This window comes from Onychomys torridus, unplaced genomic scaffold, assembly GCF_903995425.1.
Source record: "Onychomys torridus unplaced genomic scaffold, mOncTor1.1, whole genome shotgun sequence".
Taxonomy (NCBI): Eukaryota; Metazoa; Chordata; class Mammalia; order Rodentia; family Cricetidae; genus Onychomys; species Onychomys torridus.
In genome coordinates, this window is record NW_023413756.1 from 56,442 (window position 1) to 80,349 (window position 23,908).

Consider the following 23,908-nt stretch of genomic DNA (forward strand, 5'->3'; position numbering starts at 1 on the left):
CAAAGCCTTAAATGAGCCATTTGCGCGCGCGCACACACACACACACACACACACACACACACACACACACACACACACGGCTCAGGAAAATCATGGATGAAGATGGCAGAAACCATGTAAGAGCTGGTGGGTGGGGGTGCTATGAAGTTGACATGGCCGCTGGACTCATAAACTCACTGTGGCCATGATTATCTGCATAAAATCAAGCTGTATATAAATATATACTCTGCACATGAGAGAAATATCATTTTGTCAATCTTCCTTGCTACCCTCTCCTGTTTCCCTCTCTATTTAGGCCATTTCATCCCTCCACACAGGTCCCTTCCTATTTTCATATGGAAACATACATGTTAATATGTGTTTTCATAGTTCTGTGCACTATCATTATAAACATGTATTATCTTTGTGTTTGTGAATAGTGTCTGGAGTCCTTCTATAAGAGAAACATGGTATTTATCTAAATCTAGTTTGTTTTGCTCAACAGGATGCTCTCCAGTTGCAGACACCTTCCTGAAAATGGCACAATTTTGTTCTTTACAGGTAAAGAAAACCCCATTGTGTTTACATTCCACATTTTCTTACCCTTTCATCTGTTAATGGACATCTAGCCAGCTTCCATACCTTGGTTTCTGTGACTAGCACTATAATAAACACGAATGAGTGGGGATATCTGAAAAATGCTGATGCAGAGTCCTCTTGGGTATGTGCCCAGAAATGGTAGAGCTGGGCTATCCAGTGGCTCTCTCTCCAGTTTCTGAGGAACCTCCACACAGACTTCCATTGTGGCTCCATATTTCTGCATTCCCACCAGCAGTGGGCAAGGTTCCACAGTGTGCAAGATTCCAGTGTACAAGGTTCTGCTCTTCCCCATCCTTGACAGTGTTTACTGCTGCTTGCTTCCTTTTCTTTTCCTTGTTGGTTTTTTTTGGGGGGTAAGGCCTCAGACTCGCATCAGTCCTCCTGCCTCAGCCTCCCTACAGCTGGATTTACAGAGGCAGGCACCGTGCCCAGTTTGTTATCTTGATGACAGCCATTCTGACTGGGCTGAAAAAAAAATCAATGCAGCTTTGATTTGCATATCCCTGATGGCTAAGGGTGCTGAACTTTTTTCACATATTGGCTATTCTTGCTTCTTGTGAGAACTGTCCATTAGTTCATTCGGAGAGCCTGGCTCTCCTTAAGCCACCTCAGGCTTCTACTTCTGCTTCCTACAGACATTCTATCAGTGAGGGAGCACGTCACCCAGACGTGAACCAATATGGCTCCCACAAGGCCCTGTGCCTTCTAGACTCTGGAGTCTTAATCCCCTCCAAATACTAACCCTCCAGGTTTCTGTCTCATCATGGAGAATTTGGAAGCTTCTAGGGACCCTATGAGTTTTACCCCAGTAAAAATGCTCTTGGAAAATAGGTTGGCCATCTGAACACAAAGCAGCAAGCCAGGTTCAACCTCTCCTGACAGTGAGACCCTGCAGACCACTCAGATAAGGCACCAGTTGTCTCTGGAGTGAACGAGGGTCTCAGCAAGAGGGGAGCTCCAGCTGAGTAGGCAGGTTTCTGTAAGGAGCATGGCTGTTGTCAGCCCACCCCTGCCTTCTGTGTCATTGAAGCTAAGAAGGCCTCCCTGGCACGTGAACCCCAGAGGGAAGACCCTGAAACAAGAGGGCAGCTGTTGGGGCTTTCCCAAAGTCTTCAGAGCCCAGTAGCTGGAGGGTGGGACTGGGCCGGAGCAGAGGAGGGTGCAGGGAGGCGGGAAGTGGGTGGGTCTGCCCGAGTCTCACTCATAGTCCTCATCCCAGATAGCTGACTGTGAACTCCACCAGCCACGTGCTTCCTCTCAGCAGTCCCCAGCTCCAAAAGCAAGCAACTGCATTGTGTTTTCATTGGTTGCCATGAGTACAGGTTTGAATGGGGAGATGCTTGGTGCTCAGAGATGGAAGCATGTCAGGTTTATTTTTAAAGACATCAGGAAAGCCTGTGGCCAGGGAAAGAGAGCATCTTCCTTCTTTAGGGCCTGGTAGAAAACAGAATTTCCTGCTTTAATTCACTAAATGCTTTAAGCAAAAAGTTATTTAGGTTTTTGGGTTTTGATGCAATAAACTGTAGGGTAAATTATAACCTTTTAATGTGTATTTACACACAGTGAGATTCTGGAAACAAGATTTAAAAAACATATGAATCTCACACGTTGTGTGACACACACTGTTCACAGCACTGCAGTGTTCATAATGAGCCTCCTCAATCCCAAGAACGTATTTATGAGTTAGATACTTTTAGTGTGATGAATGGCAATTTGCCTAAGGTCACAAAACTATAAGAAATATAAAACTTGACCCCAAGGAGCAGAATGTCAGAAGTTCTACTCCCAATGCCGCTAGAGTTGCCTCTGTGATGATTTGGGGAGAAATCTTGGTTCCCAAGACTTGGTTGGTAACTAACCCAGCTCCCTCCCTGTCTTCCTGGGGTCCTCAGTAACACTGAAATCCAGTGACCCGTGTGGTGACCAGTTCAGGAAAACACCTTGCATTGACCTTGAGTTTCACTTCTTCACGCTCCACCAGATAACATACAACTTGCACCACATTCCTGTCTGCTGCATTTAATCTGCTAGTATTTAAACAAAGCTTAAGATAAATGTGGCACACTGAGTGGCCCCTCTCAACATCTAGACTTGAACTTTGGTGCTTGTAAATGCTACCTTGTGTGGGAAAGGGCACTGTAAGGGAAACTAAGATATTTGAAGGAAGGAGACATTCCTGGGTAATCCAGGAGGTTCCTAAATATGATCACAAGTGTCCTTAGAAGACGGGGCAGAGGCTGGGGAGGTAGCTCCATGTTAGAGTGCTTGCCTAAGAGGTGCAGAGCCCCTGGGTTCATACCCTAGCACCATAAACAAACACAAGAGACTAAGAAAGGAGATCTGAGACGAAAGGCCACATGAAGCAAGATGTAGCATGGCTGCATATGAACACAGGAAAGAAGGCTGGGAACGAATGAATCTGAGAAACGCAGCTTTGATCTAGAAAAAATAAGGAACTAAGTCTTCCTTGGGCCCTTGGCCTCCCCCCAAGTGGAAATTATTTCAGACTTTGGACCTCTAAAACTGTAAGAGAACAGGGGTCCTATGCCAGTGTTGGAGGTGGTCCGTGTCCACAGGAAGCTAATAAAGCAGCTGCAGTGCGCTGGAGCAGGGTTTCCAAAGTGTGGACCATGGGCTGCAGCCTGGCAGCATCCAATGCACCATGGTGACGCAGATGCTGGGGCCCACTCTAGAACCTCAGAATCAAAACCTCTTGGGACGGGTTCCAAGGACCTGCATTTTAACAAGCCCTCACTGTCTCTGATGCTGGCTATAGTGCAGTGGTTAGCCATGGCTAAACCTTTGATCACCAGAACTTGAAATTCTGCCTATGCTTGATCTACAGCCTACAGATTTGGACCTCATTGGTCTGTTGAGCCTCTGGTGAGTTCCTTAGGTGGTTCTAACTGGGCTGGGTACCCACACTGTGTTATAAGGGACTGATGTGGAGTGCTCCCTCCAGTACTGTGTTATGAGGGTTAATGCTGTGGAGTGCTCCCTCCAGCACTGTGTTATGAGGGACTGATGTGGAGTGCTCCCTCCAGACTCAGCTGTGCAGAGTCTGGAGACCTAGAAAGGCATGCTGGAGGCTGAGAAGGGAGGGAAAGGCCAAGCCAGCAGGGCTTCTGGCCCCAAGGCCTAGAGTCACATGCCCAAAGGGGCTCAAAGTGGTAGATATAATTAGAAGACACTGAAGCAGGTGTAAGGCAGGAGGGTGTGGAGACACTGGATGGGTAGGAGCAGACTCTCCATGCAGTGACATGCCATCCCAAAAGGAGGGACCAGGACCACCAGGTCAGTCAGCATTTCAAGAGATACGTTTTTAGGAGAGGCCAGAAATAAAGTATAAAATCATTCACTTTTTAAACAATTAAAGCAATTTGACCCTCAACTCTCTGCTCTCTCCATGGTCTAAAACATGAAGGCAGTCACCAGCAGGCCAACTAGGACAAGTTCCCAGAGATGATTGACAGAAGTTCCCTGTGGGTAGGATAACTGTGTCTGTGTGCTTCAACCCACCTGCTGATACACGGTTGGCTCTCATTAAAATTTAGCTGAATGAACGAATACTCCCAGAGTATCTCTGTGAGACAGAGACTGCTCTGCCCATTTTACAGACAAGAAACTTGAGGCTTCCCCAGTGAAATGAACTTCATCACCCATTTAGTTCATAGCCGCGACAGTCAAAACTCAAACACAGGACCTCCTACTGTGGGGGATGCTGTAAAGAGCAAGGACTTCTGTAGCTGTCAGAGAACTCTGTAACAGAGAGGTTGGGTCATTAGTAACAGTCATGGGCAGTACTCATGAGTGTTAGGAACACTTAAGGAAGGCCCATCACCAGCTTCTCATCTGTCACATGGAAGTCAGAGGCTCTCTGTCTCCAAAGAAACTATGCTGCTTTTGTGTGATTATACATCAGAGGAAGGCAGCCCTGAGTATGCTGAAAGGTAATGGGGAGGAGTGGAGGAGGAGGTTAGGATGACCGAAGGGAAAGCCTTCCATCTCCCATACCACTTCTGATTTCAGAGATTGGGAGTGGGGAGGCCCCTGCTTCTATAGAGGATTGGGATGGGGGTGGCAGATGCCTGAGACCCCCTAGAGAGCCCTGTAACATAAGAATCCTCTCTGATTTTATTATCCAGAGGAAATATGGGGAGCTAAATGAGAGGAGATGGCTTGCAAGTGCATTATGGGACATTAAACAATAGCTGATCAGCGTCAGACACAAATAAATGAGCCATGATCTAGTGCCAAGAATCTGGATGGCCCACAAATGGTGGTCTGGCTGGCTTCCCGTCGGTAGAGTGGTAGCTGGACATCAGATAGGCCACAAAATGTAGCAAGAGAGGATTCCAGTACCTAAACAGATTCACGTCCTTCCAAGTGACCTCACTCTACTGCACTAGGTTTGTGTCTTTTCCCTGATCTGGATCCTGACATTTGGATCACAAATGCCCTGGGGAGTTCCTGCCTGCCTTCTCTGTCTGGGAAATCCTTTACAGAAGAGGAGCATGTGTCCATGCAGGCAGAGGGTAGGATGGCTCACGGGCCTAAAGAAGTTTGTAGAATTGCCTTGGTTACAGGGGTCCATCCTCCCAAACACCCTGACTCAAACTTATCTCACTAGCACATCCTTTAGGTCTGATTTTTTTTTAGCCCCCTCCTAAAATAGAAGTACCAGAGAGATGAATGTGTGGCTGGGCAAGCTATGCAATGCGCATGTTTATAAAGCAATAGTCAAGCTGAGCATGGAGGTGTGTGTCTGTAACCCTAGCACTTGGGAGACAAGTCGTGCAGTACTAAAAGGTTACTTGCACATGTATCCAGGCAGAAGCAGGTTTGGTCTACATTGATGAGCCCTGGATGTAAAGGCAGGTTTCCAGTCTCCAGATCTCCGGCCCAGCTCTGTGGCCTGAAGTACACTGTTTGACTAACCTCTCCATGCCTCTGCATCTTCTTCAAAGAAGTAAGAGCATGGCTCCACATCCACCCAGGGTGTGTGGGGATATCACATCCATCTTACAGGAGATCTGTTCCTCCAGAAACATTACCTTTGGGCCTATGCCTTATTCTCCTGTAAGCCACAGTCATTGAGCTCTACCTATAAGGGGGCACTAGCACCAAGTTGGTCTACAGGTCCAGACAGAGGCCTGCCAGGGTCACCCATACCATGCCAGATGAGATGATCCTTGGGTGACCCACAAAACATGAACTTCAGTAATCAACAACTCTAGTTTTACACTATGGGTGGTAGCTTATTGCCCAGCAAATGGCTGAGGCAGTCCACTCCAGGCTCCTGGTATTCGGAACAGAAATTGCTCTGAGATGTACCTGCCTTTGGAAGGAAGCACAATGGGGGCACGCCTTTCTTCAGTGTTCACTGGACCATCCATGGTCACTGCAATGAAAACCAGCTCCTGCACTGCGTACAGTCCCTGTCGTCCCCAGGGTCACATGTCTCATTCCCCTCAACCACTCCTGGTGGTTTCAGAATCACTCCCTGCCTTTCACCATTTTTCTTCCCTGCCCTGCTATTGAGCCCAAGTAGCCTTGAACTTAAGCTTCTCCTGCCTCAGGTCACCAAAGTGCTAGGATCACAGGTGTGCACATGATTCAGCTTATTGTAATCATACTTGCCATCCACCTTTTGGGTTAGCTAGGTGGTTTGCAGGTAAAGGTAGGTACCTGTCACTGAGTCTGGAGAACTAAGTTCCATCCCTGGACCTTAGGGGAAGGAGAGAACCAACTCCTGTAAGTTGTCCTCTGACCATGTGCACCCCTTACCATCACATATTAATAAAAATGTAAAAAAAAAAAAGATCTCTCTGTTGTCACTGCATCTACCATAGGCAGCATGTGAGCCTAAAAGAAAGATGCTCAACGTTAACAGACTGGAACAAGAGCCGGAGATTGTAGTATCAAACACCTGAACTCAAGAGCTGGGATTACCTCACAGCTTTGGTCTCCTCTGTGCTTTCTCCTCCCTGATTGGTCTTCCCTGCAACCCAGTGGAGGCTGTTGGGTAATGCACACCTGATTCAGAGAGCTGGGGCTATAGCGTGGCTCAGGAGTAGGGTCCTTCCTGAAGAGAAGGAAGGGTGCCTACCTCCAACATGAGGGGGAGCACTTCCTACAGGGAGCCCTTCCTCCACCACAGTCCTGGAGAACTCAGAGCCGGTGCTTCCACACAGCCCCTAGAACACAGGCTGCATCCCACTGGGCTCTGAGAGACCCTGAAACACTCTACACACTGTCGGCACACAGCAGACACAGTGGCCCAGAGAAACGGTTTTCCTGGCGCCTCTCGCCTCAGCATACACCCAGCTTACCTTCTTCAGAGCAGTAAGGATGTACAAAGTTCGGGATAGGGGACATGAGATCAGACTGTAGGCGGGTATTTGAAAGGGCTGCTGTCGGCCTGACTCCGGAACAGTTTCATTACGCGACCTGAACTAATTTCAGAACGGTGCTTTTGGGAAGCCACCGCCACTAAAGGAGGAGAGCAAAGTGAAGTGACTCCCGCAGGGGGGCAGCAGGTACTTGTGCTACACTGGTGGTCATGTCCCTGGTTGACCTCATTGTTCGGCCAAATGTCTGAAGCCCACATTCTCAATCACAAGATCCACAGTTGGTGACGCATCCAGAGGGCCTATGGGACTTAGGGTGTCACTCTGTGCTTGCAGGGCTTGTTCAAGGCCCTGGGTTCAATCCCTGGCACTATGAAAAGGGAAAAGAAGTAAAGAGGATGGGAAAAGAGGGAGAAGGAAAGAGGAAGGGCAGGGCAGATGAGCCTTGCATGATGTGGGCAGGTTAGTCCTGTTTCCCTTGCTGGAAGCTCCAGCCCTGTGCCCTACACATGGATCCCATCATCTGCATCAAGGAACTCCACTCTTAGACCTCTGCTTTGGGTGGGGTTTGGATGATGGGAGGCTCTGCCAGTAGGTGGTCGGGATGGGAGAGAGAGAGAGATGGAAAACTCCCCTCCTCCCTGCTCTGGGTCCCTGTGTGACTTCATTTATGCTTGGCAGCCCTTCCTGCAAAGCTTCAAGGCTCCTGGAATCCACTTCCTCACTTCCTTCTCCTGCTTTCTCAAGCACAGGATGGGAAGTCTTCTTGCAGCCACAAATCCATGTCTCTCAACATTGCAGGTGACCTGACTTCCCTGAAAGTGAGCCCTTCACTCAAGTTTTTACGTTTGAGCCATCCAAAATGCATCTTGTCACTGTTGTGTCCTGACCAGTACAACCTGCAAAAACCCTTCTCTAAGAGATGTCTACACTGCGCAGGTTCTCTCTTAAGTGAGCAGTTCTAAGAGATGTCTACACTGAGCAGGTTCTCTCTTAAGTGAGCAGTTCTAAGAGATGTCTACATGTACAGGTTCTCTCCTAAGTGAACATCTAAGAGGTGTCTACACTGCACAGGGTCTCTTCTAACTGAGCAGTTCTAATTACAGGCTCTTTTTTGTCTAGCTTTATGAAGGCCTTAATGACATAAATTAAAATTTTACATAATTTTTACATAAATTAAATAACTTTAAAATATGGACAATCCTCACAACCTACAGATGTGAGAGTTTTTTGTTCTTTCACTCAACAAGTAGTTACGTAGCATCTACAGATCCAACAGAGTTCTGACCCTGGAAATATTTGTAATTACAGCCGCAAAAGATGACACATTCCCTGCCCCCATGGTGCTTATCATCTATACCCAACTGTCGCCCAGACAGCTCATGAGAGGCGGAGCTGAAACCAGAGAATCGAGTTTCCCTAATCCCTAAGTCCTCAGCAGATTCCCAAAGAAATCTAGAACCCAAATATAACAAAGAAACAAACACTAGGTTGGATCAAATTAGCTACCAAGTACTCTTGGGATTCTTGAGACAGGGTCTCACTATGAAACCCAGGCCAGTCTTGAACACACTGCCCTTCTGCCTCAGCTTCTCAAGTGCAGTCATAGTGGGGGTCGCCACACTGGGCAATCAAACTTCCCAGTGGACAGGAAAATACCTCTCCACAGACCAGATGAACTTGTGAGAGACATGCTGACACACACCCTGGGTGACAGCCACCTGCTTTTCCTGCCTCTCTCCTCCCCCAGTGTTCCCCTGGGCTCTCCTCTCTCCCACTTCTTTTGTTTCTCACACTTGTATAATTAGCCTCACAGCAATCTCCCTGTCACTCTCTTAGGGCCTGCAGGGTTTGGCAGCACAGCTTGCCTGGGAGCTGTTTTTATGAATGGAGAGAGGCTGGGGGTGGGTCCAGAGGAATGCCCTCCCTGTGTTTCACAGGCAAAGACACAGAATCAATTGCACTGCCTAGAAAATAGGCTAAAAGTATCTTGAAGCAGTGGCTGAGGTGCATGAGGGAGCTGTGAGGAGACAAGCAGCAAATCTTGGGGTCTGCTTGCCTTCCTCAGGCCCTCTGGAGATACCCCAATTTCCTCAGAAAGGTTTGAAAAGGCTGTCAGTAACCCAAGACTTCCCCTGTACCAGGTCAGGCAGGGCCAAGACAACAGCCTCGTGCCTGCAGCAAAGGTTGCCAGGCTGGTTGACCAAGCAAGCCCCTTGCCCAGCCCTGCACCCAGCGTGTACACCGATCTGGCTCCAGGCCCACTGACCCTCAGGAAGCCCTCACTATTCCTAGTACCTCTATATAGGCTGTCAGAGCTGAAGAGAAGAAAGTCCAACAGGAGAGTGGCCAGGGCTGAGGAGACAGAAAGCCTAGTCCTGAGCCAGCAAGGGGTAAGGGGTTCGCTAATGACAGAGGCCAGGCAGAACCCCCGACCCTTCAGCAAGGTTAACAGAGAGATGTTTGCTCCCCAGCATCTTGAGGTAAGCCCCACTGGGAGGAGGTCAGAGATAGACTTATAGAAACACCTGGGGCTCACTTCTCTAAAATTGTCCTCCTCTCTCCCCAGCTCCCAATTTCCTGACCAAAATGAATCATGCAGTAAACAGTCAGGAGAGACAGGGGCATGGTTTATAGTCTGACTTTGAGCAGTTGAACAGCAACGGTTGCAGCAAGGACAGAGGGCTTTTGGAGACAAGCTCGGATGACAGGAGGCATCCTGGGTAACCATCTCCCCCAAGCCTTCCTCTGCTAAGAGCAGAATGTCAAAAATATCAGGACATATTGCTAGACAATCTCGAGCAACCCTACCCCACTTTCTGCCCCTGCCAGATGGAAGTGAGGAAAGTCGTGGTTATCAGTTACCTGCTGAGACTGGAAGGACACTGTTGATGAAAGTCGGCTGAGATACAATGGAGCGGAAGAGGAGTTGGAGATAAATTCCCAAAGTCATTGGAGTCAGGACAACCATGCTGGCCAGGTCTGGTAAAATCAAGTTAGTGAGCAGGCTGCTGGGGCCTCTTCTAGCTCCGCTATGTCCTGCTGCCTGTTTGCCTCTCTCTCTCTCTCTCTCTCTCTCTCTCTCTCTCTCTCTCTCTCTCTGCTTGCCTCCCTCCTTGCTTCCCTCCCTCCCTCTCCCCCTCCCTCTCCTCTCGTCATGCCTTTATCAAGAAAGAATGCCAACCATTTCCCATTAAACCTTCTTAGTACTACACAGGGTTATATTTATCTCAAGTACTGGGTCAAATGCCCACATTAAAATTAAGATGTCAGATTTTCTTTTTTGAGTCTGAGGTAAGTGGCTATTGAAAACGTGATAAGGAGGGCAGCCAAGGCTCCAGTGTTTACCTGCAGCCATCCTCAAGGGCAGATGGGTTTCCTACTCTATTATCCACCATCCTCTACATACTTGAAACACAGCCCTGCCTTAGCACTAATCAAGTCTCCTGGTGCAAACTACCTTCCAGGAGGACAGGCTGCTGGCCTGGGACGGTCTTACCTGCAGGTACCAAATGCAAGTTGAGCTGGGACTTCTGTTGGAGAATTTGCATTTCCAGACAGTTGTCACTATGAAAAGTCCCTCCCACCCCAAGCTCAACCCTTTAACCTCGTGCAAAGCAAAGCATATGAGAACAGTAAAGGGACATGAAAGTGAACCATTAGCTATCAAATTATACTTGGAGCAACAGCATCATTAACTTAATATTGCTTAGACAAAAGTTCTTCAAACAAAAATAATTACCAGGGCTAGAGAGATGTCTCAGGAGTTACAAGCATGTGCACACAAAAGGATCCAAGTTCAGTTCCAGTGTCTATGCTAGGTGGCTTACAATTGCCTGTGACTCTAGCTCCAGGGATGTGATGCGTCTGGCCTCCCAAGCACCTGCACTCATGTGTATATACCCCCACACTCATGTGCACATACTCCCATACACATGCACATGCCCCCCACATGTGCACATACACACATGTACACATACTCCCACTCATGTGCACATACCCGACACACATGTGCACATACCTCCATATGCATGCACATGCCCCCCACTCATGTACACATACACATACACACACATGTGCAAATATCCACACACACATACACATACCTCCCCACATGCACATCACCCCCACATTCATGTGCACATAACCCCACATACATGCACATGCCCATACCCCGACACACATGTGCACATACACACACACACACACACACACACAAACGTGCACACATATCCCACACATGTGCTCATAGCCCCCCATAATTTAAAAAATAAATAAATAAAATAAAAATACATCCTTAAGAGAGTTTATAAAGACTATTATAGTGATTCTTAGATTTAAAAATCAATTAAGGCATCCCTTCCCCTCAGTATCACACTAGGGTTCACAGCCCTAGCAGCTGTATTAGAGGTCAGAGTAGTCCTAGGGACCCCAGAGAAGACACCACCCATTGCCTACTAAACCTCTTTAAGCCTGCTCAACAACTCCAGACTGCACCCCCCACCCCTGGGCCTCATATTTCAGCCTACAACTTTGGAAGAAGTCTTTGGCTTTACCAGAGACCAGGTGGGCTTAAGGAACCTCAGGTAAGACACTGCCCACCATCAGCTAACACTCATTAAAACCCACCCAACAACCCCAGACTGCACACATCCCCATGCCCTCCAATTTCCCATCCCTGGCTCCATACCCTGGTCTACAACTTCAGAAGAATTCGGCTTTACTGGAGTACAGACCAGATCTAGGAGCCCATAGCCCCACAAACCCTGGAGAGGACACCCTACTGAACCTGAAGACATTCTAGTCACCAGAACCCTTCGCCATTTAGGCCAGGAGACTTGAGAGAAAAGAAAAACCAAGGACCAAAACACCCATCCAACAAAGACAAACACAGAAATCAATACCTAGAACTAAAATCATCCTAAGTCCAGATGCCTAAGCACTAGTGTAAGAACACAATCAATGGGGCTGGAGAGGTGTCTCAGTGGTTAAGAGCACTGGCTGCTCTTCCAGAATGCCCAGGTTCAATGTCCAGCACCCACATGGCAGTTCGCAACTGTCTGTGACTCCAGTCTGAGAGGATTCCAGAAGATCTGACATCCTCAAACAGATACACATGCAGGCAAAACACCAATGCACATAAAATTAGAGGGGGGGGGGGGCTAACAGATTGGATACCAAAACAGGATCCAACATTCTACTACATACAAGAAACACACATCAACAAGATAAATATTACCTCAAAGTAAAGGATTGGAAAAAGATTTTCCAATCAAATGGACCTCAGAAGCAAGGTGATGTAGCTATCCTAATATAGAACAAAATAGAATTCCAACCAAAACTAACCAAAAGAGATGGAGAAGGGCATTTCATATTCACTAAAGGAAATATACATCAAGATATATTCAGTTCTGAACATCTGTGCCCCAAACATAAGGACACCTACATCTGTAAAAGAAACATTACTAAAGCTTAAATCACACATAGAAACCCACACAATAATAGTGGGAGACTTCACTACTTCGCTCTCACCAATGAACAGGTCATTCAAACAGAAACTAAACAGAGAAACAACAGAACCAACAGACTATGAATCAAATGGACCTAACAGATATCTGCAGAACATTTCACCAAAACACAAAAAAATATACCTTCTTCTCAGCACCTTACAAAATTTTCTCCAAAACTGACCACATATTCAGCTACAAAGCAAATCTCAACAGATAAAATAAAATAAAAAACTTGAAATAATCCCCTGTATCTTACCAAACTATCATGAATTAAGGCTGGATTTCAGCAACAACAGAAAGCCTACAAACTCATAGAAACTGAGTTACGACTGGGTCAAGGAAGAAATAAAAGAAAGATATTAAAGACTTCCTAGAATTCAATGAAAATGAATGCACAACATACCCAAACTTATGGGATATTATAAAAGCTGTGCTAAGAGGAAAGTTTATAGCATTAAGTGTCTACATAAAGAATTTAGAGATATCTCACACTAGCAACTTAACAGCAAACCTGAGAGCTCTAGAACGAGAAGAAGCAAACTCATCCAGGAGGAGTTGATGACAGGAAATAATCAAACTGAGGACTGAAATCAATAAAATAGAAACAAAGAAATCAATACAAAGAATCAACGAAACAAAGAGTTGGCTCTTTGAGAAAATCAACAAGGTAGACAAACCCTTATCCGAAGAGAATATCCAAATCAACAAAATCAGAAACAAAACATAACAGCAGACACCAAGGAAATACAATCATTAGGCATACTTCAAAAAAATGTACTCCACCAAATTGGAAAATCTAAAAGAAATGGACAAATTTCTTAATAGGTATCACTTACCTAAGTTAAATCAAGATCAGATAAGCAATTTAAATAGACCAATAACCCCTAAGGATACAGAAGCGGTCATTAAAATTCTCCCAACCAAGAAAACCCCAGGGCCAGATGGTTTTAGTGCAGAATTATACTAGACTTTCAAAGAAGAGTTAATACCAATACTCTTCAAATTATTCCACAACATAAAAATGGAAGGAACATTGCCAATTCATTTCTATGAGGCCATAGTCATCCTGATACCCAAAACCACACAAAGACCCAACAAAGAAAGAGAATTACAGACCAATTTCATCCATGAACATAGATGCAAAAATACTAGATAAAATATTGGCAAACTGAATCCAAGAACACATCAAAAAGATTATCCACCATGATCAAAAAGATCATCCACCATGACCAAATAGGCTTCATCTCAGAGATGCAAGGATGGTTCAACATACAAAAAAAAAAAAAAAAAAAAATCTGTCAATAAAATCCACCATATAAACAAACTAAAAAAAAAAGAAAAACAAACAACAACAACAAAAAAAAAAAAAAACCACGATCATCTCATTAGGTGCTAAAAAAGCCTTTGACAAAATCCAACACCTCTTCATGATAAATGTCTTGGAGAGATCAGAGATACCAGGAACATACCTAAACATAATAAAAGTAATAAAAGCAAGCCAATTGCCAACATCAAATTAAATGGAGAGAAACTCAAAGCAGTTCCACTAAAATCAGGAACAAGACAAGGCTGCCACTCTCTCCATACCTATTCTAGCTAAAGCAATAAGACAACAAAAGGATATCAAGGAAATACAAATTGGAAAGGAAGACAAAGTATCATTATTTGAAGATGATATGGTGGTACACATGAGCAACCCCAAAAGCTCTACTAGGGAACTCCTACAACTGATAAACATCTTTAGTGAAGTGACTAGATGCAAGATTAACTTTTAAAAAAATCAGTAGCCCTCCTACATACACATGATAACTAGACTGAGAAAGAATTCAGAGAATCAACACTCTTTACAATAGCCTCAAATAATACAAATTATCTTGATGTAACTCTAACCAAGCAAGCAAAAAACCTTTATGACAAGAGCTTCAAGTCTTTGAAGAAAGAAATTGAAGAAGATATCAGAAAATCAAAGATCCCATGCTCACGGATCGGTAGGATTAACATAGTAAAAATGGGCATTCTATCAACAGCAATGCAATCCCCATGAAAATCCCAACACAAATCTTCACAGACCATGAAAGAACAATACTCAACTTTGTATGGGAAAGCAAAAAATCCAGGATAGCTAAAACAATCCTGTAGAATAACAGAATTTATGGAGGTATTGCCATTCCTGACTTCAAGCTCTACTATAGAGCTATAATAATAAAAACAGCTTGATACTGGCATAAAAACAGACAGATGGATGAATGGAATTGAATCAAAAACACAGATGTAAATCCACACACCTATGGACACTTGATTTTCAACAAGGAAGCCAAAATTATACAATGGAAAAAGAAAACATCTTCAACACACGGTGCTTGTCTAAGTGGATGTCAACATGTAGAAGATTGCAAATAGATCCATATCTATAGCCCTGCACAAAACTCAAGTCCAAGTGGATCAAAGACCTCAACATAAATCCAGATACACTGAACCTGATAGAAGAGTGTGGGAACCCATTTTCGGGTTCCTTGTGGCTTTACCCAGCAGGTCCGCATAGAGGATGATTAGGACAACAGGCCCGGGTGCAGGTGTCTGAAATGGTCTGCACTTGGCTGTGCTGGGGGAGGAGGTCTTTTGCGCTATTCCTTGGTGTCTCTATAAATACCCTGGGGCAGAGACAGTCGAGGCCCATTGGAAAAGGTTCCAGGCCCTCTGGAGGCTATCCTTTATTTTCTAACTGTTTATCTCCACATTATAAATCCTTCTATCTAATATTTCCTGATGCTCACACTCAAGAAAACTCTGGGGAGCTGTGGAGTTGGTGGGTAAACACCCCACAGAAGAGAAAGTGGGAAATAATCTCAAGCCCATTGGCACAGGAGACAATTTCCTGAACAGAACACCAATAGCAGAGGCACTAAAATCAGCAATTAATATATGGGACCTCACGAACTTGAAAAGTTTCTGTAAGGCAAAGGACACTGTCAATAAGACAAAAAGGCAGCCTGCAGAATGGGAAAAGATCTTCATTAACCCCACATCAGACAGAGAGCTGATTTCCAAAATATATAAAGAACTCAAGAAACTAGATATCAATAAACCAAATAATCCAATTAAAAATGGGGTACATATCTAAACAGGGAATTCTCAACAAAAGAATCTCAATGGCCGAGAAACACTTAGAGTTATTCAACATCCTTAACATCAGGAAATGCAAATAAAAACTACACTGAGGTTCCATCTTACATCTGTCAGAATGGCTAAGATAAAAAAAAAAAAACACAAGTGACAACTCATGCTGGAGAGGATGAGGAGCAAGGGGAACACTCCTCCATTGCTGGTGGGAGTGCAAACATGTACAGCCCCTTTGGTAGTCAGTGTGGCAGTTTCTCAGAAAATTGGGAATCAACCTACCACAAGACACAGCTATTCCAGCTCTTGGGCATATACCCAAAGGATGCTCCATCATACCTCAAGGAAACTTGCTCAACTATGTTCATAGCAGCTTTATTTGTAATAGCCAGAACCTGGAAACAACCTAGATGTCCCTTAACTGAAGAACAGATAAAGAAATTGTGGAACATTTACACAATGAAGAATTACTCAGCTGTAAAAAACAAAACAACAACAACAAAAAAAAACAAGGACATCAGGAAATTTGAAGGTAATGAATGGAACTAGAAAAAATCATCCTGAGTGAGATAATCCAGACCCAGAAAGACAAACACAGTATGTGCTCACTCATAAGTGGATATTAGTTGTAAAATAAAAGATAACTATGCTACAATCCACAGACCCAGAGAGACTAGGTAACAAGGAAGGTTCATGGGGGACACCCAGATCTGCCTGGGAAGGGGAAATAGAGATTTTGTAAGTGGACTGAGGGCAGGTGGCAAGGGAATAAGAGTGATCAGGTTGAGGGAGTGGTATGGAGGGGAAGAGTGCTGTGGGGCACTAAAAGGGGGACAGCATTTGGGGGTCAAGCAGAATCTCCCAGGAGTCTATGGGGGTGACCCCAACTTAGACTCCTAGCAATAGCAGATAAGTATCCTGAACTGGCCCATCTCCTGTGACCAGATTGGTGCCTGGCCCAACTGTCATCAGAGAGAGGCCATCCAGCAATTGATGGAGGCAAATGCAGAGACCCACAGCTGAACATTAGGCAGAGCTCAGGAATCCTGCAGAGGAGGAGAAAGAAGTGTAGGAGTCAGAGGGGTCAAGGACACCACAGGAAGCCTCACACAACTAACCTGGGCTCATAGGGGCTCCTAGAGACTTAACAGATACCAGGGAGCCTGCATAGGACTGACCTAGGCCCTCTGCATAGTTGTGTAGCTTGGTCCTCTTGTGGGACTCCTCACAGTAGGAACAGGGGCTGTCTCCCACTCTTCTACTGGCTTCTGGGACCCCACTCCTCATACTGGGTTGACTTGCCCAGCCTTAAAACATGGGGAGGTGCTTAGTCTTACTGCAACTTGGCATGCATGCTTTGTTGATATTCATGGGAGACCTGCCCTTTCCTGGATGGAGAAGGAAGAGGAGGGGATTTGGAGGTGGGAAGGAGGGGGCAAGAGGTGGATGGGAGGGGAGGATGGTGGAGAGGCTGCAGCCGGGATGTAAAATAAATAGATGAGTGAAAAATAAAAATAAAAACAAAAAATAAAAAACAATTAAAATTCTAATTCATAGAGTTGTTGGATTTGCTTCAATTTACATGATATAATCATTGTAAAGGTTTATTCAGATCTAGTGAGCACCTTGGCAGAGTATAAAACCACAATCTACAGTTTAGAACTAGACTTGGCCTTGACACAGCTCTGAGTGGCAGGAGATAATTGTTTGACTCCTTATATGTCTTTGTTGTCTCATCCAAAAGAAAGAGATACTTCCCTTAACAGGTTGTTGGAAAGGTTAGATGAGATAGTGTGGGATGAATTGTATTCAAACTAGAACTTAGAGATAGCACAAATGAAATCCAGAGAACTGTGGTAGGCAGAGTACAATGATGGCCACCAAAATCCCTCACATCCCCATGTGTGTATGTCACTCACGTGCCAAAAAAAAGATGCAGAAATAACAGATATAACTAATGGTAAAAGCTGATGCAGTCATCAGAGGAATGGCTGCCCCTCAGGGCCCCACAGAGACATGTCTACAAGCCACTATTTAAGGAATTCTTAGGAAATATCCATTTTCCCCCGTGTATTTTGTGAGCCTCTTTCTTATGATACCCCAACTAACGAAGGCAGAGACGATCATCTTCTTTAGACTTTCCTAGAAGGCCTGACCCTGTTGGGTCTAACAATTGAGGCTCTGTGTCCATGAATAAGTCCCCTAACATTTAAGAAAGGCTCGCCCCAGGAAAGCCAATCAGAACCCTCCTCTCAGGAGCTTTAGGTGGGAAAGTCAACTGGAGAATGGTGTCTGTCAACACAGGCACCACCTGAGAACCTGGATGAGCAGAGCCAACTGCCTGATGCTCTAGGTTCAAAACAGACATTGTTCATCAGACTGGAAACATGGAGAAAGTGGTCCACAGTACACTGTCATTAAAAACACATGGGATGGGAACATATCTCAGTGGTAGAGCACTTGTCTAGCAGGTATGAGGCCCCAGGTCTGAGACCCTAGCACAGAAAAAATTTAAAAGTCTTTGCAACAAGTAAGGCTGGAAAAAAAAAAAATGAAACTTTAACATACAAACCAGAAATGAAGATCCAAGGGGCTTGCTGGCCAGCCAGGTTAGTTGAAATAATTAACAATTGAGATTAACCAATCATACTTAGTAATCTTGAATTATGATGTTAGGAGCATCATTCATATATAAAACAGACAAAAAGAAATGTTACAGCCATAAGTTGACTCAGTGGGTAGAGGCTCTTGCCACCAAGCCTGCTGACCTGAGCTTGATTCCAAGGACTCACATGGTGGAAGGAGACAACCAGTTTCCACAGGTGTTCTATCACTCCATATGTGTGCTGTGACACACCCACACTCACATGCACAACACTCACTCACACACACACACACACACACACACACACACACACACTCTATGTACATACACTCATACACACACATACACATGCACACAAAAATAAACACCTAAATAAGTAAATAATTTTGTTAAAGGTCATATAGACCTGTGTACTGATGTGAAGAGCTGTCTGTGGACATTGCTGAATGGAACAGGAATCCAGCAGTACATCTGATGCTACTTCTCTACATGTTGCACATCTTTTCCACCCATTCTTTCAACTTCTGAACAATCGGACAGAGTTTAATATTTATATATGCAAATAGAAAGATCGAGAATGTTGCACATCCACAGATTTCCTTTTTAATCTTATAAATAGTTGTATCATGTACAATGCTTACAAAATGTTTAACTTTCATTTTAAACAACATAAGGAATTAACTTAGGTGGAAAGAAAAATGGCCTTCTTTCTGTATGTTCCAAGTCCACGTCCTTTGCCCACACGCCCCCAGAGCAGACAGAGCTATTGATTGCTTCTGGCAGGCACACACAGCTCTGAGGCTAGTCTTTCTGGCCCAGAATTAATAGTGGTTCAGTTGCACAGAGGTCCCAGCCACCCCTGTCAGGTGATAGACAGAACTGGACAGCTGAGGAGCCTCAGTCTGTCCTCTGGAAACTTCATTTTAAATCAAATCCAGTATGGAGCTTCACAATGCAAGTCTGGTTAGAAAGCCCAGGAGCCAAGCTTAACCAAGCATATCTAGGTGGCAGGCTGCAGTTACAGCGCTAGGTAAGGGGTTCAGTTGTCCTCTTCAGGGAGGAGATTCGTTCCAGCTGGAGCTCAGTCCTGACAATAATCTTTCCCACACTGTGCTGGGAGGAAAACTCATTTTAAAAGACACTGGTTGAGAGGCAGAGGAGGCCAGCAAGATGACTCAGCAGGTTAAGCACATGCTGCACAAACCCAATACCCAGGAAAATTGAGGCTGGCCCTTCCCCAGGGATAAGCAGGAGAGGTGGCAGAGCCCAGACCTGGGGAAGCAACAGTTACTCCTATTTGAGTGGTAGTCATCCAGCTCATCGGCCATTGCAAAGGTGACTCCTGCCCATGAGTAGGATGACCCAGGCAGTGTTCTTATCAATCAAATGGGTGCTTCTATTTATCTTTGCTGGGAGGATTGGCTTGGATTTTGATTGGGTGACATGAGGTAGACATATGAGGAAAAGGTCTTTTCACCAGGGGCATAGATTTGGAACATGGCACCTGAAATGCCTTGCCATGTGCCAGGAGCCATTTAAACCATTCAGAAACGTGTGTGTGTGTGTGTGTGTGTGTGTGTGTGTGTGTGTGTGTGTGTGTGAGAGAGAGAGAGAGACAGAGACAGAGACAGAGAGAGACAGAGAGAGAGACAGAGAGACAGAGAGACACAGAGAGAGACACAGAGAGAGACAGAGAGACAGAGAGAGAGACTTTCTAGTCAATGTCTTCAATCTGGTAATGCACTCCTGTTAGTCTGTGGCTTACTACTGCACGATACCACAGTCTGTAAGACTTTCTCTCTTACAGGTCTTGAGGCCGGAAGTTGAAGACTGAGGCATAGACTCAGCTCATTTCCTGGGTCATGAATGTCTGTCTTCTTGCTGTGTTCTCCGTGAGTGGAAAGAGTCAGGGGTCTCCCTGGGGCCTCTGTTACAAACACACTAACTAGTCCCATTTGTGATAGTTCAGTCGTATCTCCAAACACTATCACCTTGGGCATCAGTTTCCATATCTGAACCAAAGGGAACATGTCTCAGCAGTGGTTAGACACGGGTTTTATTCTTCTGAAAGACTGTGAACTCACTGTGGCCAAGGCCCAACAGCAAGAACAAATCATTAAGTTGTGTATGGGGGATTCCCACTAGACCTACAGCAAATATTTCAGAAGAACCCTTTCAGAACAAAGAATACAATGACATACAGAAATGCTAAAATGAAACCAAATAAAACAAAAACCCAGTAGGAATACTACACCCAGCAAAACTATTTCCAGACCTGAAAGATGAACAACAATTTCCCCCAGAGGAGCAGAAATTGAAGGACTCTGTCAGCAGACTAGCCCTCGGGGAAACACTTACAGGAGCCCTACAATAGAAATAAAAATTCTGGGCCCAAGAGGTGGCTCAGTGAATTTCTGGCCAGTCTGTTTATGTTGTGTGTTCCAGCCCTTGTGGTCCCAGGGCTTCTGGCAAGGTGGGCGGAGCAAACTAGAGAAGCTCTGAGGCTGGGGGTGTGAGAGGAGTCAGCCTGCACAGCAGGAACAAGGGAGAGCACTGACTCCCAGATGTTGTCTTCTGTCTCCACGTGTTTCTTCCCCACCACACTAAAATTTTTAAAAGTTAATCATTAGAAATCAAAGTAAAATAACTATAACTACCACAATGAATAGCATGTGCACACGCGCGCGTGAGCACACACACACACACACACACACACACACACACACACACAGCCAATATCAGACTGGATGGGGGAAAGCTGAAAGCATTTCCTCTCTGATCTGGGATATGGCAAGAATGTCCACTCTCAACATCCTTATTTAATAAAGTATTGGAAGTTTTAACAAGAGCAATTAATCAAAAGAAACACATGGCATCCAAATTGGAAAGGAAGAAGTTTAATTATCCGTGTTTGCAGATGACATGATTCTATCCCTATAAAGAACCAAGTACTCCATCAAAAATGTTGACATGATTCTATCCCTATAAAGAACCAAGTACTCCATCAAAAGTGTTGGACTTAGAAAAGGACTTCGAAGAGTTGGAGGATATAAAGGCAACACATAAAACAGTAATAGTTAATGTACAAATAATGAACCTCATAAAGAGAAATTAGGAAAATGATCTTGGGGCTGGAGAGATGGCTTAGTCGTTAAGAGCACTGACTTCTTTTCCAGAGGACCTGGGTTCAATTCCCAGCACCCACATAGCAGCTCACAATTGTCTGTAATTCTAGTTCCAGGGGGCCCAACACCTATGACAAAATTAATTAATTAAAAAAAGAAAACTATCCTATTCACAACATCCATGTAAAAAGTTTATGAATAAATTTGCCAAGGAAATAAAAGATCTCTACAATGAAAATTATAAAATACTGATGAGAAACATTATAAAGGACATGCCCAGAGGAAATGGAACAACATTCTTAAGTTTGGAAATAGGAAAAATTAGACTATTAAAATAACCATACTGTAAGTAAAATCTATAGTTTCAATGCAATTCTCATCAAAATACCAACAACATTCTTCACAGAAATATAAAACAATTCCTAGGTAATTTGAAAACACACACGCACATGCACACACACACACACACACACACACACACACACACACAGAACTAATTGCCAAACCCCAGTTCTAAGCAGGGCCCCAAGTAAAGGAAGTGGGGGGGGGAATTGGAGTCATAGAGCTAAGGCAGTAGCTAGGTGAGAGAGCACCAGCCAAGCCTGCGTGAGGTCCTACGTTCCATCCCCAGCACTGTCAGAAAAGCACACACACAAAAAGCCATGGTCTTGAGAACCAAGAAGCATCACAATATCTAATTTCAAAATGTAATCCAAAGCTACAGTAACTAAAACAGCAGAATACTAGTATGAGACAGACAGCATAAACGAGAGGACAGAACAGAAGACCAGAGATTAATCTTCACTCATATAGCTGGCTTATTTTTCCCAAAGGCTCTGAGAAAAGACCAGTGACATCGTTAAATGGTGCTGGCAAAACTGGACCTGCATATGTAAAAGTTAAAACTAGATCCTCGAATGCTAGCACACTGAAATCAACCCCAGGTGGACCACGGACCTCAATTTTAAACCTGAAACTGAAATTACTACAAGAAAACACAAGGTCAACACTGACAGGTATATTCACCCTGAGGCCTGTGGTCTGCATGCACCCCGGGATGAATGCAACCTAACACAAAATCATACTTACTTAAAGTATTGTGGGATTTTTGTCTTTAGTTTTTGTAACTTGATAGGGCAGATCTTGAATATGAACTTGGTAGATGACAATGTCATATTGCAACCTTTCAAGGTTGCACAAGGCCAGCTGTAAACAATGATAATTAGGTAGGACCAGAGGTACAGGTAATGGGATTATGTCAGACTATATTATATACAAGAAGCTCCTGCACAGCAAAGGAAATAATCAACAGAACTAAGAGACAACCTACAAAATTGGAGAATATATTGGCAAATTATTCATCTTATAAAAGATGATACCCAGAATTCATAAAGAACTCAAAAGATGAATGACAAAAATTTTAAATTAGGCTAAAGAATTGGGTACTTCTCAAAGGAAACATATGCAAGCAGCCAGCAAGTACATGAAGAAAAACCCATCTTCACTACTCCTGAGAGGAATGTAAATCAGAACCAGAGTGAAATATGCTGGAAGGCGCTGTCCTCTGAGCAACACTACTGCCATCTTCATGAGATCAGCTAAGCCTGCTTGCAACAATCCATCACAAATGGGCCTGGGGGCTTCCTCAGAGAAAAAAGGGTGGGGAAGACCACTGGATTCTCCCTCCCAACCATTTGTGTGCCGTTCTGCACAAGCCCCTGGGACTTGAGGGAGGGTTAGAGTGTGTATATTGGGGAAGACTAGGGGAAAGCAGACATGGGGACATGTCTATGAGGACATGAGGACACTGGGTGAGGACTTTGTACTGCAGCTGTTTGGGGGGTCACCCATGCACCTGTTGGTATCCCCTCATTCATGTAAGTCCAATAAATTGGTACTCCACTGAGAACCGTGGTGTGATCTTTACTTTGCTTTTCTTTCGGACCTTAGGGGAAGAGGTAGACATTGTTCATATCTCCAGGGAAGGGATTTTAGTAACTGATATTGTCAGATATGGCCATTACTGGGACCTAGGGAGATAGCTTAGTTGGGAAAGTGCTTGCAGCATAAACAAGATCCAAATTTGATCTCCAACACTCACATAAAAAGCCAGGGATGGTGACATGTGTTTGTAATCACATCCCTGGAGAGGGGGAAACACTGGATCCCTGGGCATACTGACCTGGCTGACCAGCCTTGCCTAATCAACCAGTTCCAGGTCCCAGTGAGAAACCTAGCTCAAAAAAAAAAAGTGTAGAGCTGGGACAGAGCTCAGTGAGCAGATTTCTCACTTAGCAATCAAGAAGACATGAGTGGGATTCCCAAAACTTACATAAAAGATAAGCAGTGCAGCCTGTAACAGCCATGTTCACTTGCAACTCCTGGGTAGGAGGCAGTGGAGAATGGGAGACCTCCGGGAGTCTGCTTACCAGTCACTCTAGCCAAGCGACAAGCTCCAAGTTCAGTGAAGAGACCTTGTCTCAAAAACTATGGTGGACATCCATGGAGGAAAACACCCAAAATCAACCCTAGGCCCCTCCATGTGTGGGCATTCATATATACAAGTGCACACACATATATACACCACACACACACACACACACACACACACACACACACACA

General features: G+C 44.7%; 1 protein-coding gene across 1 annotated transcript in view; it reads right to left on the minus strand.

The window, feature by feature from the left end:
* Nucleotides 1-9,943, minus strand: part of Colq (collagen like tail subunit of asymmetric acetylcholinesterase) — a 57,292-nt gene extending 47,349 nt beyond the window's left edge. Inside the window, exon 1 of the mRNA XM_036176713.1 lies at nt 9,795-9,943. Coding sequence (XP_036032606.1) covers nt 9,795-9,900 — 106 coding nt within the window. The 5' untranslated portion in view covers nt 9,901-9,943. The remainder of the gene's footprint in view (nt 1-9,794) is intronic.
* Nucleotides 9,944-23,908: the final 13,965 nt, after the last annotated feature.